Source organism: Protopterus annectens, chromosome 5.part0 (genome assembly GCF_019279795.1).
Source record: "Protopterus annectens isolate FY-2018-M chromosome 5.part0, PAN1.0, whole genome shotgun sequence".
NCBI lineage: Eukaryota > Metazoa > Chordata > Ceratodontiformes > Protopteridae > Protopterus > Protopterus annectens.
In genome coordinates, this window is record NC_056735.1 from 1,486,100,019 (window position 1) to 1,486,118,398 (window position 18,380).

An 18,380-nucleotide genomic window follows, 5' to 3' on the forward strand; every position below is an offset into this window, starting at 1 on the left:
GTATGGTTTCCCTGCATTTTGTCAAACGTAAATTTGATCGACAAATGCCAAGGGTGGTGTATACTGTTGAATGTACAGACAGACGAATATCCAAAATGTTGACGGCATGTTTTGTCGAGACAGCTGACTGGTATTATGAGGTGGTGAGAGTGTTTGTATGTGTGTTTGAGTGTTAGGGTCTGGGATAGCCAAGGAATTGTTATGGCTAGGCTTGTATAGGCCATAGGGCCGACAGCCTAGTACCAACCTATGAACCTATGAACCTATATATAATGACTCATAAGTTAACAGCTAATAACTAAAGCAAATTCTCCTACTATACACAATTTTGGAGTACACTTCTTGATCACATACTCCGATAAACTTAAATATACACAAATAAAGACAAGCTAAATTAACAAAGAAAATAAATAGTACCAAGAAATTTCACTCATAAGCTAAAGTCCATAGTGATGTGTAATACTGCTCTTGTAGTAATTAAAATCATAAAATGGCACTTAGCACTTGGTGTACATAGTTCTTATGTTATTAATTTTCTTTTTTCTGTTACTTTTTCAATGTATTAAAAAAATAGTAGTCTGTATCTACAAATGCTTACTAAATGTTGAAGACGTTCTTGATATATATATATATATATATATATATATATATATATATATATATATATATATATGGATCTCGTACTATTGAGCGATAGCTCAAACAACCAAAACCACATCGGCCGAACACACTTTAGCGAAAGTGCTTTACACCGAAAAAGCACTTTCACTAAAGTGTGTTAAAAAAATTAAAAAAACAACAAAATAAAAAAAAAAAAAACAGTACTCACATTTACGGAGGGGGGCAAGGCCCCTGCACCCCCACTTTTATATTCTCACTCCGAGATCGCGCTACAGTGGGGAAAAGGGAATATTCCCTTATCCTCACTGTGCTACGATCTCAACAACAGCCATCTCGCCACATTTTTACCCTTATTTAAGCACACTTTCGTGAAAGTGCTTTTTCGGTGAAAAGCACTTTTGCAAAAGTGTGCTCGGCCGTTTCACTTTTGGTGAAACGGCAGTTCGATAAAGAGTACGGATCCCATATATGTGCGCACATGTGTATGTGTGTGTGTGTGTGTGTGTGTGTGTGTGTGTGTGTGTATATACATATATATATATATATATATATATATATATATATATATATATATATATATATAGATGGGTCTACCTCATTTGATCGACAGACCATTTGATTGAAACTCATTTGGTTGAAAGTTCCTTTGATCAAAAACCAGTATTCAAGGCATAAAACTGGGATTTGTCCCCCTCCCCAATGTCGTGCGACCCTGGAGTTTGTATATAAAGTTATGGGGTGTGTGGGGGACGAAGCCCCCCACCTAGTTTCCTTTAAAAGAAGAAAATAAATCAAAAAGTACACATTTTAAACAAAACTAGGTGGGGGGGGCAAAGCACCCCACCCCCCCAATGTGGGGGGGCTGTGCCCCCCCCAACTATATATAGCAACTCCAGGGTCGCACAACATTGGGGAGGGGGACAAATCCCAGTTTTACGCCTTGAATACTGGTTTTCGATCAAATGAGTTTTGATTAAATGGTCTGTCGGCCAAATGAAGCAGACCCATATATATATATATATATATATATATATATATATATATATATATATATATATATACACACACACACACACACACATATATATACATTAAAGTTCAAATAAAGATATTGGAAAAAAAAAGATAAGGGTGTTATAATAACCTGCACTATAAAAATATATTGCATAGACAAATGATAATGATCCAGCCCCCTTGGATAACTGTGTAAGCTCAGATGACTGCTTGCGATCAAATGAATGAATGAATACATACAGTGGATATAAAAGTTTACACAGTCCTGTTAAAATACCAGGATTTTGTGATATAAAAAAATGACACCACAATACATCATTTCAAAACTTTTCGCACCTTTAATGTGACCTATAACTTGTACAATTCAACTGAAAAACAAACAAATCTGGTAGGGGATAAAATATAAAAAATAAAAAAACGTACAATACGCTGGTTGCATAAGTCTGCACACTCTTAAACTAATACTTTGTTGAAGTACCTTTTGATTTAATTATAGCATTCAGTCTTCTTGGGTACACACCTGTCATCAATTAAAGAGACTCTGATTAACCCCAAATAAAGTTCAGCTGCCCTAGTAGGATTTTCCTGACATTTACTCACTTTGTCTGCTACAGTAAAAGCCATGGTTCGCACGGACCTTACAATGGATCAAAGGGATCTCATTGTTGAAAGGTGTCAGTCAGGAGAAGGGTACAAAAAAGGTATGTTTGGTGCAAAAACAACATTTTGCATCACCAAAAGAACACCATCCCCATGATGAAGCATGGTGGTGGCAGTATCATGCTTTGGGGTTGCTTTTCTTCGGTTGGAACTGGGGCTTTAGTCAAGGTGGAAGGAATTATGAACAGTTCTAAATACCAGTCACTTTTGGCCCAAAACCTTCAGGTGTCTGCTAGAAAGCTGAAGATGAAGAGGAATTTCACCTTTCAACATGACAATGACCCCAAGCATATATCTAAATCAACAAAAGAATGGCTTCACCAGAAGAAAATTAAAGTTTTGGAATGGCTCAGCCAGAGGCCAGACCTAATTTGAATAGAAAATCTGTGGGGTGACCTGAAGAGGGCTGTGCACAAGAGATGCTCTCACAATCTGGCAGATATGGAGCACTTTTACAAGGAAGAGTGGGCAAATACTGCCAAGTCAAGATGTGCTATGCTGATAGACTCCTACCCAAGAAGACTGAATGCTGTAATTAAATCAAAAGGTGCTTCAACAAAGTATTAGTTTAAGGGTGTGAACACACAACAAAGTATTAATTTAAGGATGTGCACACTTATGCAACCAGCGTATTGTATGTTTTTTATTTTTTATATTTTCCCCCTAACAGATTTGTTTGTTTTATAATTGAACTGTACAGATTATGGGTCACATTAAACGTGGGAAACGTTTTGAAATGATTTATTGTGGTGTCATTTTTTATATCACAAAAACCTGGCATTTTAACAGGGGTGTGTAAACTTTTTATATCCACTGTAAGAGGTACTCATGGCATTTGTGGAACATAGAACAGTTGCAGCAAGGTAGGCCTCGTGCCATACTTGTTTTGGTATACAGTACTGAACTGTGTCTGAAGTAGAACAACAACCTACCATGTGAATTATAATCATTAAGGAAAACAGACCAATTAAAAGACTACGCCTCTAACACCATCATTTACATTAACTATATATATATATATATATATATATATATATATATATATATATATATATACATATATATATATATATATATATATATATATATATATACACACACACACACGTATATATGTGCATTTGTGTACATGTGTGTACACGCGCACGTGTGTGTGTGTTCATGTATGTGTCTACACATATATGAGTGACACACTACTGAATGGCACATGCATCAGTAACCAGTGCATCGACAGACATATATTAACTCCTGACCTATCAAAACCACCAAAACAAGTGTTTTGTATGGAAGTAAGCCTCCCATACCTCCAGTCCTGCACAGTAATACATAATATTAACTCTGTCATTACATGTTCTATGACTGTGTGTGTCACTCACACAAATACATATATGCATAACACACGTAATAAGTTATACACACGCGCACACACACACACACACACACATTTACATATATATATATATATATATATATATATATATATATATATATATACATATATATACATATATATATATATATATATATATATATATATATATATATATATACACATATATATATACATATATATATATATATATATATATATAGATATATGTATATACACACACACACACACACACACACACACGTATATAAATGCACGCACATTGCTGCCTTATAGTTTGGCAAATGCATACGTTTTCTGCAAGGCACATTGTTAACACTTTAAACTGAATATTCCATTTGACTCATCAACTGCTTTATGTTGTGTCCACTGTGCTTTCATGTAGGTAAGTGTTGTTTTCTTCTGGTTAGGGTTTTAAAAAGGACTAGGTAAAGGAATAGACCAAGTGGTACATGTGTGTGTGTGTGTGTGTGTGTGAATGTTTTATTGTGAGTGTTTCTAGGTAAGGGTTAGAGTAAGGGCTAGGTATGACAATATTTTTAGTATTATGCGTGTGTGTTGGTGTATGTGTGCATCTTTACCTGTCTTGTGTAGTAATACTGTTAGGGAAGGTTTTTTTTGGTGTGGTAATGTGTAGGGCTGGGGTTAGACAAAACACCAAGTTTAACTTTAGAGGTAGCACATATGAATAAGGATGTACTGGGGAAGTTGCCTTAGGGAGAACCAGTTGTTAAAATGTTTACCATAATTCACTAGCTATGATAAATATTAAAAATATTTTACTAAATAATTGAACATTTTTAAAACCTGAACAGAATTCAGGGGAAGTACTGGCAGATAATCCTCTCTTTGCATATAAGAAAGTAAAGATTTTAAATGTTTTTTGCGAATGATAATAAACAAGTAAGATCAAAACCAGAAATGAAGTGGTCAAAGGAATACTTATAAATGTGGTGCATACAAACTCTGTAGGCATTTATGAGAAGGACCTTTGTATTACGATGGAAGAAAAGGTGGTGCCAATGGAGTAAAAGATTACTTTGATTGTAATTCAATACATGTGAGCTACATTGGCAAATTAAATACACCTTGAGCCCCTGGCTGCGTTCAACCCATGTGCCCCCTGCTCTCTTCCTCCCACCCTATTAGATAAAACATAAGTACAGGTATGTGAAAGCCCACTTTCTTTTGTCTTCAAACTGAGCTTTATCTGTCAAGAGGGCCTAATGTCACTGTATGGAATGCACACAGAGAGTGAAGACACTGCCTTAAATGCTTACTGAAGATGATGTCACTACATGGAATGCTTGCAGAAACGTATGTCACTACATAAACAGTTGCAGAATTCACTACACGGAATGCTCACAGAAGCTGATGTCACTACATAAATACTTACAGAATATGAAGTCACTATATAGAATGCTTACGGAATCTGAAGTCACTACATGGAATTCTCACAGAAGCTGCAATCACAACACAGAATGCTTATGGATTCTGAAATCACTGCTTGAAATGCTTACAGATGCCTATGTCACTGTATGGAATGCCTACAGAAGTTGATGTCACTATATGGAATGCTTACAGATGCTGATGTCACTACATAAATACTTACAAAATCTGAAGTCACTACATAGAATGCTTACAGAATCTGATGTCACTACATAGAATGCTTATGGAATCTGAAGTCACTACATGAAATGCTCAGAGAAGCTGCAATCACAACACAGAATGCTTATGAATCTAAGGTCACTGCTTGAAATGCTTACAGATGCCTACATCACTGTATGGAATGCCTACAGAAGTTGATGTCACTACATGGAATGCTTACAGAATCTGAAGTCATGACATGCAGTGGCACCTTGGGGGCGCAGACTCTTTTAGTCCCTTGGCCCTCTGCCCTCCACTCCTCACTCTCTGTCCCCTGCCCTCAACTTGTCATTTTAGGAGACCACACACACACACACACACACACACACACACACACACACACACACACACACACACACACACACACACACACACACACACACACACACACACACTAAGAAATAAATGTGCAGAATTTGTTTGCCGTTAACCATGTTATTTTTTCTGCTGTTGCTGTAAGTATTAACTGAACCATGTTAGTTCTGCATGTGCTGAACAGAGAAACATACCTTAGCAGCATCTGATTCTCATTCACTTTCTTCCTGTTCCTTTAGTGCTGAATTAGAATACTTTGAACCAGGCAGCTGCACAGCTTTTCTGCACTAAATGTAGTGAGGTTGGCCATTTGCAACCGTCTGAATGCTAAACAAAGGTGATGCCATTGCGTTTGGAAAGTCATGGCTGTAATATTATAACATTGGTGCAGTGACTATTGAAATGAATTATGGAAATCATAATTTAAGGGGGATGCTCAGAAATACATGGCACCCTAACATTTTAGCTTAAAAGAATTTTCTGACAAAATGTGATAACTGAGAGTTATGAGCTGCATGCAGTGATACATGCCTATTTCCAGTGGTACTAGTGACACCAGGAGCAGCTGACCCATGAGTAAAATTGGGGCATTATGCAGAGGTGAGGCTATGGTGATGTAATTCATTCTTAATTTGTTTCACTGTCTGTGCCAGACAAGAGAAACATTTCTGTACAGTCAAGTTTTCCCTTCCTTTGAGCCAAGGAGTCATTTATCTGCTTCATTTATTCTGTTGTAACAAGCTGGGTAAGTCAACAGTACTCTTGTAAATTTCTTTTAATGTGTTAAATATATTAACAAGTGGAAGCTAGTACTGAATTGGAATGACATAGACTTTAACAAACTAAACCATTATAATTCAGGGGACAGAGCTCTCAACCTTCCTTCCCCAAAATGTGGAACACCAAATGTCATAATGTGGAACAAATGGGCAAATGAGTTACTGATCTGCTGTGGCCTTTCACTAGTGGTATCACCAGAGCTGGATCATGGTTAAATGGGGCCCTAGGCAGGGTAATGGACCCAGCAACCACACCACTGCCCCATTACTTGTCTGCCTCTCCACTAATTACCGTAAAGCACTGTTCAAAACTGTGCATATTATTCTTCTTTTTACTTTTACAATAATCAGGGATTTGGATTTAATTCAAAAACTGAAGTTTTATAGCAAACCACAGCCATTTTCTGAACACAACACTCTCACACTCAAAACAAACATAGCATAAGCAACAGCAAAATTCTCTTTCTTTGAAACTCAACATTTATTGAAAATTCATCTGGCAACTCATTACACTACAAGAAACATGATGAAATCAACAGTCAAACAGTGGTTATAAAAAAATGGTACAATAATTCAGAAGATGTATCGATAATACATTTGTTAACAGCTTAGGACAACTCTCTGGACACAAGTGTCCTTTTTCAAAGGCAGCCCACGAGCACTGTCTGGTGAAGTGATGTGGTCAGATTCAAACAGTATATAAACAAAATCCAAGAAAATTATAATCTGTACTACAGAAAGTAGCCTATTAACAGGCTATAGCCTTACTCATCTCAACTAAGTACAAGACAATATGTTGGTGACCAACACAGTGCATATCACACTCTTGCTCCTGGAAAAAAACAAGCAAAATTAAAAATGTATTCAAAGTTAAAATAGTAATGTTAAACTTACAGAATTTATGCTGCCCAATTTATTCACAGCCAGATAATAAACACACTGCAACAGTGAACAAAACAAGGAAACCAAGGACTGTAATCAAAGAACCAGGCACATATGATGATGATGATGATGCTGTTTACTACAATCGATTCCTTCCTTTATACCACAATTACTCAGGAATGCAGGAATCTAATATTTACACACACACACAAGCCACACACATACACACATAGACGCGAGCATCAATTACAGCCCCCTTGGATAACTGTATAAACTCAGACGACTGCTTGCAATCAAATGAATGAATGAATATATAAGTAATGAGTTGTTGTTGTTGTGTCTTTCGGCTTATGGGGTTAGGGGTCGCCACAGCGGAACTCCGGTCCGTTAATGTTTGGTAGTGGATTTTTACGTGCCGAGTTACCAGCCCTGATGCACAACCTTCAACGAAGGCACACCCATTCACGCATGCCTCCACACAGAAGACGCTCTAGCTGAGAATCGAACGGGACAGCGTCTTGCTGTGATGCGACAATGCTACTGCAGCACCACTACTGCGTAGAAGTATATTTCAGCACACTGCTGTGAGAACAACACAGTGCAACCCACTGCACCCTTCGTGACCACCCAACCTCTTAGCTCAAGAGTCTGTGCAAAGACCCAAAAGTGTGAAGTAGAAATTTTAAATACTTGTCTTCTATACTTAGAACATTGCTAGAATAACAAGCTTTGATTTAGCAAGTATTTTATGAAGGATATAGTCTGAAACTTGCATCACTGTCATTACTGCTTAGAGAATGCAATCCACAACAATTTGTCAGAAAGCCACAAATTTTACAAAGAACAGAATACATCTCAACTTCTTTGCTCATGAATTCTGGACAAAACCAGAAATAATGGGGAGGGGAGACAAAGGCCCCAAAAGGGACAGCTTTTGACTTGTATTTTATTTTATGTACTTGTTAATCAGGTTAGCCAACTGGACAAGGTGCTCCTTTTCAGGGGCAAAGCGATACCACTGTCTGAGTGACTTGCTCAAAGCTACTACTGGAAGCAGTTTGTTAACAGCTCATGATGTTAAATGCCAGACAACTCTAATTCACTTAAAAAGTTAAAAGAACAACAGGTGTTGCACGGTCTTTTCTGAAAGATACAAAATATGGAACTCTAATGACTGGCATTTCTGACTGACCGTAATCCCGAATGATATACTCAAGAAAATATTTTTTGTGTGTGTGTTTAATTTTACTTATTTTAAACCAGGTAAACCCACTGGACAAACTGTCCCTTTTCAGGGTTAACACAGGAGCACTGTGTGGTTAAATGATCTGACTAAAGTCCAACAACAGACAAAAGAAGCTGGAAGGAATCAAATCCTGCACCTTGGGCACTGAAAGCAACTCATCTGAGCTTTAGCTCTCTCTGCTAACTGGCAGATGTTTTAATGTGGGACAGGGCTTAAAAATGAGACAACTCTCACTCGCCCACAAACTATTAAACCATCCACTAAATGTCCTCATCCCTCCAGAATCTACTCCAACCCTATCACACCACCAGACCACTAAGATCCAGCAACAAAAATCACTTGCAGATCACTAAAGCCAATAACTCTGCTGGTGAAGCACTATTCTCTTGCACCATAGCCAAATTATGGAACTCCCTTCCACCCACAATTACCTCCGTACCATCATGCACCCACTTCAAAACTTTACTAAAAGCGCACCTAAAAACATGCTGGCTATGCCCTTGCAACTCCCACTCTAATATCACCCATCCAACCACTACCTTTCTTTCCACTCCACTAACTACCTTGACTATAGCAAGCTCAGATGCTCATAAGCCTAGTACTTATTATACAGCAGGAACTTCTTATTGTAACATTTGTTAATGTCTGTTATGTACTTCACAGATAAAGAATCTAGTTGTCTACTGATGTACTACGTTCTTCATCTGTAAATATGTTGTACGTAATTGCTATGTTAAATTGTTAATCGCTATGTAATCCAATGTAACTACTGTCTGTTTATTTTAACTGTGGAGCTTTTCTCCCCGGGCTTCCGCTGAAAATGGACCTACGTCCAGTTGGACAATCCCGGTCAACAAATATAAATAAATAAAACAAATAAAAAAATCAGAGATGCTTTACAAAGCTGGACACATAAGAGGCACAGTATTCTACAATTTGTTTAAAAAATTAACAGAACAGGTTTTACATCCACATGTACTGTCTGAATAGCAAACCTATGAAACTCTAATGCATGGCATTATTGGCTGCTTTATAGATATATATATATATATATATACACACACACACACACACACACACACACACACACACACACACACACACACACACACACACACACACACACACACACACACACACACACACACACACATGCACTCTCTTACCAACTCCCCTGAACCTTTTTAAAGAGATACTAGAAACACAAGTCTTAAAGGTAGTAGGACTAAGGCAGCAATCCTAAGGGACTTCATCCTTGGTTGGACAGGACCCCTCATTTCTTAGATGAAAAGAATTATATTGCTGGTTGATCTTGTTTAGACTGTTGGCAAACCAGGTAAGTCTGAGGCAGCACCAGGAGCAGACACCCTATTGAATTCTGTGCTGTACTCAATACAGATGCAAGGGTTGTTCTGTCTTTCTGAATCTCATCTGTGGCCATTGCCCTATCTTATTATAATGAACATTTAAAAGTCCCAAAGTCCTACCTCTTTATATTCTGGGGATATTGGCTTCAGGAAAGTCTTAATCTGGACTGGTTAGGTCAGACACCACTATAATGAAAAAGATCACAACTCTGCCCTTGACTTCTACCTAACTCAACTTACTACTTAAAAAATATATTTTCTAACAAGATGAGATTTCTTACAGCTAGGAAATGCCCAGGATCACTCCAGATATCAAGGCTGTTTCACAGGTAACAGACACCAGCTGGGCTTGATAGAAGAAAGGCTGCTAAGATGATTATCTTCATCAGACTCACTTGGACTGCAACAGGCAAAGTAAGATCCTCACCAAGACTGCTAAATTTCTTTATGTTAGAGGACAGCAAAAAATTCTCAGCTTGTTTGTGTCTTTCGGCTTTTCCTGGTTAGGGGTCGCCACAGCGGACCTCTGGTCCGCTAATGATTGGCAGTTGATTTTTACGTACCGGCTTGCCAGGCCTGACGCACAACCTTCAACGAAGGTACGTCCATTCACGCATGTCTCCACGCAGAAGACGCTCTAGCTGAGAATCGAACCGGACAGCATCTTACTGTGAGGCGACAACGCTACCGCAGCACCACCACTGCGGGTATATACAAAAAATTCTCAACAATTACCAAAAAGTGTATTTTAGAAAACCATCAAATTTAAGTATAGAATGCCCAACATACCAAATGGGGACACTGTATTTGCTATATCTTTAAGGATCATACCTCAGTTGCAAATTCCATATCCTACTGAGCATAGTTATCCTTAATCCCCTGCAACCTGCAAATCACTGACTGCCATCTGATTTAGCCCAACTTTCCACTTCAGAGAAAATAGTACTATGACAGTGCACAACTGACTACAAAAACTGCTAAAAACATATGCCTCAAGAAACACCCCTCTGCACCTTTGCTTCCTCAAAATGACTACCCCTTGTATATCTAGACCCCTCTGTCTTTTATATTCAACCCAACCTCATAACTGGGATCCTGTCCTTTACTTTCAAGCATGCTACTATTTGCCCACTGCCAAAAGTCACTGATCCTCTAATGGCTCATGACTTTAACATAAGCTATTCTTTGCCCACTGACAAAAATCTTGAAAGAATTGTCTTTAATGAAATTATAGAATACATCAACAAATTCAAGAATCTGACAAATACACAGCAAGGGTTCCCAAAAGGCTTCAGCATACTCTTTGCTATCTACAGCACCACTGACTTTATTTATAACAACATAAACAAGGAGCATCTGACAGGGGCTAACACTGTAGAAGTGATGTAGATATTCAAATCACATCAGCAGATCATATCCTACTTTTATCTAAACTTGCCACGTCAGCCTTTTTTTTTTTTTTTGGGGGGGGGGGGTAGTCATAAGCAGGTTCTGCAACTACAGAACCTGACATGTTCTAGATGTCTTAGGGTAATCCACTTCAGATAATGACATTTTTAGCTAAGAGATATTTACTTGGGTCTAGTCCCTTTTCTGTCTTTCTTGATGATCTACTGACTGACATGCCCAATTTACTACTCATGTAACCTGGAGAGCATCAAACTTCACACAGAAGGGCCTGTGGCATGATTTATCCACCTTATGGCAATGAATAAACTGCAACAAATTAACCTTCAATGCCAAAAAGTATGTTAAGACACTCTCAGCCACCTTGCAAAGGCTTAAAGATTCCACTCCTAGCTATATGTGTGACTTCTACAATATCCTTTTGAGAAGGTACCACAGCACATGTACCTTGGGGTCTAGCCTGAAATGTTTCTCTCCTTCAGTTAGCTACATGCAGACAATCACAGCATAGGTTTAATCAGCTTAGGTTGTATTATAAACTGACCTATCTGTTCAGAACAGAAGACAAAAATGCTGGGAGATTTAATGTTATGATTAGTTTACTTGTACTAAAAATGCAATATAAAGCAATTTGTGTTTTACATTTGTTTCTAGTCATAGATCAAAGGGGGCCAAGGAGCAGGTCTCCTTCCCAGTTAACAAACTATGCCAACCAAATAAATAAACTGCAAAAATCAAACAACCAATTAAAAAAATGTATGTTTACTTCACATTTAATTATCAGTCTGTATTGTACTTCAAATCACAAGCCTATAGTTGATTCTTGAGAGACCTGACATAGCACAGATTTCACTCCGTGTGCCTACCTTGCATTTTCTGTTCTTCTGCTCATGCACTGATGGAGAAAGAGGTAGTCCTGTGGAGCGCTAGCAGACAGCGGGGGTGGAACATGGCTTGAGTTGTCAAAAGTGAATAGGGTAGGCTGGCTGGAGTGGGCTGGTGCTGATGACTTCCGTACCCTCAAAAGATGTTGGTTAGAATGTCCCAGGTCAGCAGGAGAAGAACGAGGGCCAAGACCTCCTGAGGGGACGCTTCTTATGGAATCTGCATGAAAAGAAAGGAACTCATTACCATAACATTTTACTGTAGTTTTCCTATTAAATTAACACTGAGATGCTGGCCCTGTACTATATTTAACCAAACACATTCTGCATATCAAAGACACAAGGCCCAATTTGCCTAACGCGAGTTACCCATCTCACAAACAGGAAATACTTAAGATTTTATTTTGCTAGAAAACATAAACACTCTGCTGTCTTTAATACGTGCTTACCTTGTAATTGGCTAATAAAAAGATGCGAAGTGTGAGGGGTGCACCTCCAAATATGAGTTACACAGAAGGCTTGTCCTCAGCAATAAATATTGGCATGAGGCATTTCATTAGATACATTATTTATTTATTTTTTATTTTACATTTGTTTACTGGGAAAGTCTGAGTGGACACAGGTCCATTTTCAGCGGAGGCCCGGGGAGAAAAGCTCCAAATTAAAAACATATATCAATCAGTTAGAAAAAAACAGCTCTTACACTATGGATATCGAGTTATACATAGTAAATGTCTCAAGATAACACATATAGGTCAAGAAGAGAATGCTCAGATCATAATATCATACAGTACGTAGTAAAAACAATATACATTCCTAACAGTAATGTTGATGATACTACTAGAGAAATCACACTTAGAAGAGGCATCATTTATTTCAATATTACAAATGGGATACATAATATGCTACACTCATTGTGGCAGTGTGGGATGCTGAAGCTAGTCAAAACATTAATAAGCAAAAGGGGTGAAACATTGTAAGAGATGAGATGTTGTAGCTAGTCAAATTGTTACTAAATAAAAAGGGATGAAGTAGCATAACTGAGTATTCAGCACTATGAAATTGAAGAATAGAAACAGAATTATTTAGTGAACATAAAGTCTAGCGGGTCAAAATAAAATCGTGATTTCTGGATCTATACAAGAATACAGAAGGGTTAGTTCTGTAGATAGAGAAGGATATTGTAAGGCATACTGGGTTAAGATGGAGACTAGATTAAGTGTTTATCCTGGGAAGTCACAGGCGTATAACCAGTTTTTCATATAGTGTGTTTTGAGGACCTTTTTAAATTGTGTGTGGTGGAGCTAATGGAAGTCAGGTGGCTAGGTAGGGTATTCCAAGATTTAGAAATAGAGTAGCTGAAGAGAGATTTCCCAGCGTCATTATTATGTTTGATGACATCTAGGAGGTTTTGGGTACTAGAGCTTAAGGTTCTTGTTGTAGAATAAGGTAGAATTAGATTCTGGAGTGCTGGAATTTTAGCTGGATAGCAATATAATTTGTGTGGCATGTGCCAAATTATGATGCTGGTCTGTATTTGGTATTCAGGAAACTGTGTTCCAGCGAATGAAACCTAATGCATAGGATATGTACAGATTTATGCAAACTCAAATATGACTTGGAGGAATAAAGAAGTTTGCAAGATAATTTTGCATATTCTAACACTGATATATGAAACAAGTCCATTATACAGATGAGATACTCTTTGTTGAGGAATGCAAAATAAAAAAAATATGTTCACAAGTATAAGGGTGAAAGTAATACAAGTAATGTCAGTAGGGGTTGCCACATTAATGTAGTTCATTTTCATCCTTCATATCTATGCAGGTACATTGCACATCACACCATTAAGTACCTTTTCTGTGTGTGTGTGTGTGTGTGTGTGTGTGTGTGTGTGTGTGTGTGTGTGTGTGTGTGTTTCTGTGTTTCTCTCATATATTTAATGTACAGTATATGCGAAAGAAACACAAATACACAGACATTTGTTTTTATCACATTGTACTGGTTGCGAGTAGTGTCTGTGGTCGCAGTATGGTTTAGTAATTAGGATTTGTCCATTGTTGCTGACAGAGAGGCAGAGACAGAGCATTTGTTTAAACTATCCTATAAATCAACACTTGCTATGTAGCTCTGAACAAAGCCACTTTGTTCACCGCTGTTAACAGTAACTTTCACTTCATTCATCGCTTTCATCAGATGTCTGTTTTCATTCTTGTTTTGCTAAATGAAACACTGTCTGTCTGCCAGCATTAGGTGTCTGTGTGAAATATCATTCTGAAACTAAGGCTGGCACAAACCTCATCCTTCAAAAGAATCACTGACTCTGTGACTCTGCTGACATCCAAGAAGAAACAATGTCCGGCTCTCTTTCTGATTACGGCCATGACTGAAGAGTGCAGGCAAGCACAGAAACAGTACCTGTCTTCTACACCTGGCTTAGCAAAAAGGGAAGGAATAAAATAGCTAGGACAGGTTTTACTATTACCAACTTTGCTTTCACTGGTGGTAGACTCAGACTTTAGTTTAATATTTGAAAAAAATAGCTTAAGGCCATGTCTATCAACCTTAGTCCTGCTAATAACACAGGCTATCAGTATGAGCCTATCTTAACTACACCACTGCCCAAAATAAATCAAATGTGCTAATAATGTCTGTAAGCATAACTTGTCTCAATTACAACTAACAAAGTTGAAAGGCCTGTTCGGATTTTCAGTCCTTCACTATCATCATTATGTTCATCTTTGGACATATATAACATTTAAGTCAGCACCAATCATTAGCACTACAAATAATTAAATCTGTCAGCAGTCGCCAACACAGTAAGTACCAGTATTCAGCGGGTGTTATTTGATATACCCATCGATGGTTTGTATTTTTATTACCCATAAGGATAAAGCCTGAGTGGGCATTGAGGAACACTTGTGCCCACAAATAGCCAGTAATTATTACTATTAGACAATACGCTATATGTATACATTTTTTTCTTTTTAAAATAAAACCATTGTGTAGCTGTAGTATAGTTGTGCACTTAATTTTCTTGATATAAATAATATTGCCAAGGCCAGAGTTCTGACATACTGAGAAGGTATTTATCCTTCAGCATGACAATGGTGATCCAGTGCAGATGTCTATTCTTCAGAATGACAACAGTGATGCAGTGGGGAGCTGCAGGTGTCTATCCTTCAGCATGAAAACAGTGATGCATTGAGGAACTGTGCATGTGTCTATCCTTTAGCATGACAACAGCGATTCTGTTGGGAGCTGTGCAAGAGTCTATCTTTTTGTATGAAAACATTGATGCAGTAGGGAGCTGTACAGAGGTCTGTCCTTCAGCATGACAACAGAGATTCAGTGGGGATCTGTGCAGGTATCTGTCTTTCAGCATGACAACAGCGATTCACTGGGGAGCTGTACAGGCGTCCATTCATTAGCATGACAACATTGATGCAGTAGGGAGCTGTGCAGGTGTCTAGCCTTCAGCATGAGAACAGAAATTCAGTGGGGAGTTGTGCAGGTGTCTGTCTTTCAGCATTACAACAGTGATGCAGTGGGGAGTTGTGCAGGTATCTATCTGTTAGTATGACAACAGTAATGCAAGAGAGCTGTGCAGGTGTCTATGCTTCAGTACTCCAGCAGTGATTCGGTGGGGAGCTAATGTACAAATGCTACACTTTTGTATTAATTTAATTACAATGGAGTAGGGGGTTTTATTTACTGCACACATTCCACTGATGTTGCTACGAATTAATTTCTGTTCAGTGGCTTAAGGTGTGTGTGTGTGTGTGTGTGTGTGTGTGTGTGTGTGTGTGTGTGTGTGTGTGTGTGTGCACGCGTGCGCGTGTCTGTGTAAGGGTGTGGGTGTTCTTTTCCCTCTTTAAACTGTAGCAAACTGCTACAGTTTATACCCCGTAATGAGTGCTACAGCACTCAGAGTTTAGTTAAAAAAAAAAAAAAGATTGTTTTTTTTTCACTTTTAAACTGTAGCAAGCAGTTTGCTACAGTTTAGACCACACACTGAAGTCCCGTAGTCCCTTCAGTCCCACTCACATCATGCTTGTAACTGTCTGGATAGCACAACAACCTCCTCAAGTTCTTCTTGTTCTTTTAAAGGAATCTAGGTGTGTCGCCTACTGTTCTTTTGATACTTGGTTTCAATCGGGAACTTACTCAGCTAAGGGGTAGGCTAAGGGATAGAAGTTCTAAGGAAGAAGAGGTTAATGCGGTACTATTTTTTTTAATTTATTTTACATTTGTTGACCGGGATAGTCTAACTGGATACATGTCCATTTTCAGTAGAGGCCCGGGGAGATAAGCTCCACTTTAAACTAAATAAATCAAGACAAGCAAACAAAAGTCCATGCAATATATAAAGTACATATACTTGAAGAATTTCTTCATCAACTTAAGTTATAAAGTACTAAAAATATACAGATTGTGACTACTGAGTTTAATAAGGTAAAATACAGTATTATTACCAAGGCAAAGAGATATATATTCAACATTAGTATATTGGTTATGAATGTGCCTTTATAAAGATGTAAATTGGTTATGAAAAAGTGTATAGCACTGAGAAGTGAGAGAATTATTGAATGTATGTACATGAAGAAGTAATTACAGTCATAGTGAAAGAAATAGATTGGTTAATATACAAGGTGGAAAGATAAGAGCTCACTGAAGAAGGCAAAGGTTGTTAGTAGCATACTCAGTAATAGCATCTTGGGAAATAAGATACTAAGAAGGGGGTGAGGGATGAATTTGCTAATACTGCAACGTGGGTTATTGGAGGAGAGTTATAGAATAATGTTGTATTGGGGAGGGTTAGTCAGGTTTAGCACAAGGACAGAGCCATTGTGTTTTTAGTTGAATCTTTAGTTGCGTTTTAAAGAGGGGTAATGATGAGAGAGATGTAAGTTTAATGGGATGCTTGTTCAAAATCTTCCCCACTGAATTAGAGAAAAGAGAATCACTGGCCTTGTTGTGGGATTTCTGGATGGTAACCAGTAGTTTATTTGCTGAGCGAAGGTTAGTAAGATTTGTGTAGGGGGAGATGAGGCTACTGAGAATAGGAGTATTACTGGGCTGGTACAGAATTTTATGGGTAATGGAGAGTTGTTGAAATTCTAGCTGGTTATTTAGTTCAAGCCATCCAAGAAGTTTGAGATTTAGACAGTGATGAGTTCTAAATGAGGACCCAGTAGCAAACCTGGCAATATTGTTATAAGAAGTGGACAGTTTGTTTAGGTTGCTTTTGGAAAGATTAGTATAAACTGGTGAGGCATAGAAGAGGGTGGAGATCAGATGGGACTGGGCAATAGTAGTTCTGGCTTCTGTGGTGAGAAAAGGTTTTATCCTATATAAGGATCCAAGTTTTCTGTTTACAGTTTTAATAGTGGCATTAATATGCGAGTCAAAGTTGAGGTTGTGGTCAATCAATACACCTAAGAGTTTTGTAGATGGGTCAGGAGCTATGATTGTACCATCGATGGATGTAATAGAGAAATCTATTGGGGTGGATTTAATAGTTGGAGTAAATAGTAGTAGTATGTTTTTTTTTAGCATTAAGGAGGAGGAGACGATGTTGGAACCAGTTTTCTACTTGGTTAAATACTGTTTGGGTGATGGACTGGAGTTCAGATGAAGTGGATGCTTTACAAATCAAAGTGGAGTCATCTGCCTATTGTATGCTGGTAGGTAAAGGTAAATTAGTAGAAAGGTCGTTAATGAATATGGAGAAGAGTAGAGGTCCCAGGATAGAACCCTGAGGAACACCAAGGGTAATAGGGAGCTGTTTGGATAGGTTATTATCCCAAAGGACAGCCTGCTGTCTATTGTGCATATAGGATTTGAACCATTGTAATGCCTGTGTGTCAAGTGAGAATGAGTTGAGTATGTTGAGTAGTATCTGATGGTTGACCATATCAAAAGCTTTATAGAGGTCAATGAACAGAGCAGAGGAGAGCATGTTATTGTTGCGATGTTTATTAATGCAGTCTGTAAAGGATAGGAGAGCAGTGGTGGTACTGTGAAATGGTCTAAAACCATGTTGACAGTCAGCTAGAAGGTTATATTTGAGAATGTGGTCAAGAAATTGTTGATGGATACATTTTTCCATAATTTTGCCTAGTGGTGACAGTAGGGCTATGGGCTGAAAGTTAGCGAGTTCAGTTG

The 18,380-nt window shown here is 38.1% G+C and overlaps 1 protein-coding gene across 1 annotated transcript in view; it reads right to left on the reverse strand.

Annotated features, from left to right (window-relative positions):
• The window catches only part of GAB2 (GRB2 associated binding protein 2), a 1,426,812-nt gene that overhangs the window by 250,264 nt on the left and 1,158,168 nt on the right, over window positions 1-18,380 (reverse strand). Inside the window, exon 3 of the mRNA XM_044071312.1 lies at window positions 12,195-12,432. Within this exon, the coding sequence (XP_043927247.1) occupies window positions 12,195-12,432 (238 nt within the window). The remainder of the gene's footprint in view (window positions 1-12,194; window positions 12,433-18,380) is intronic.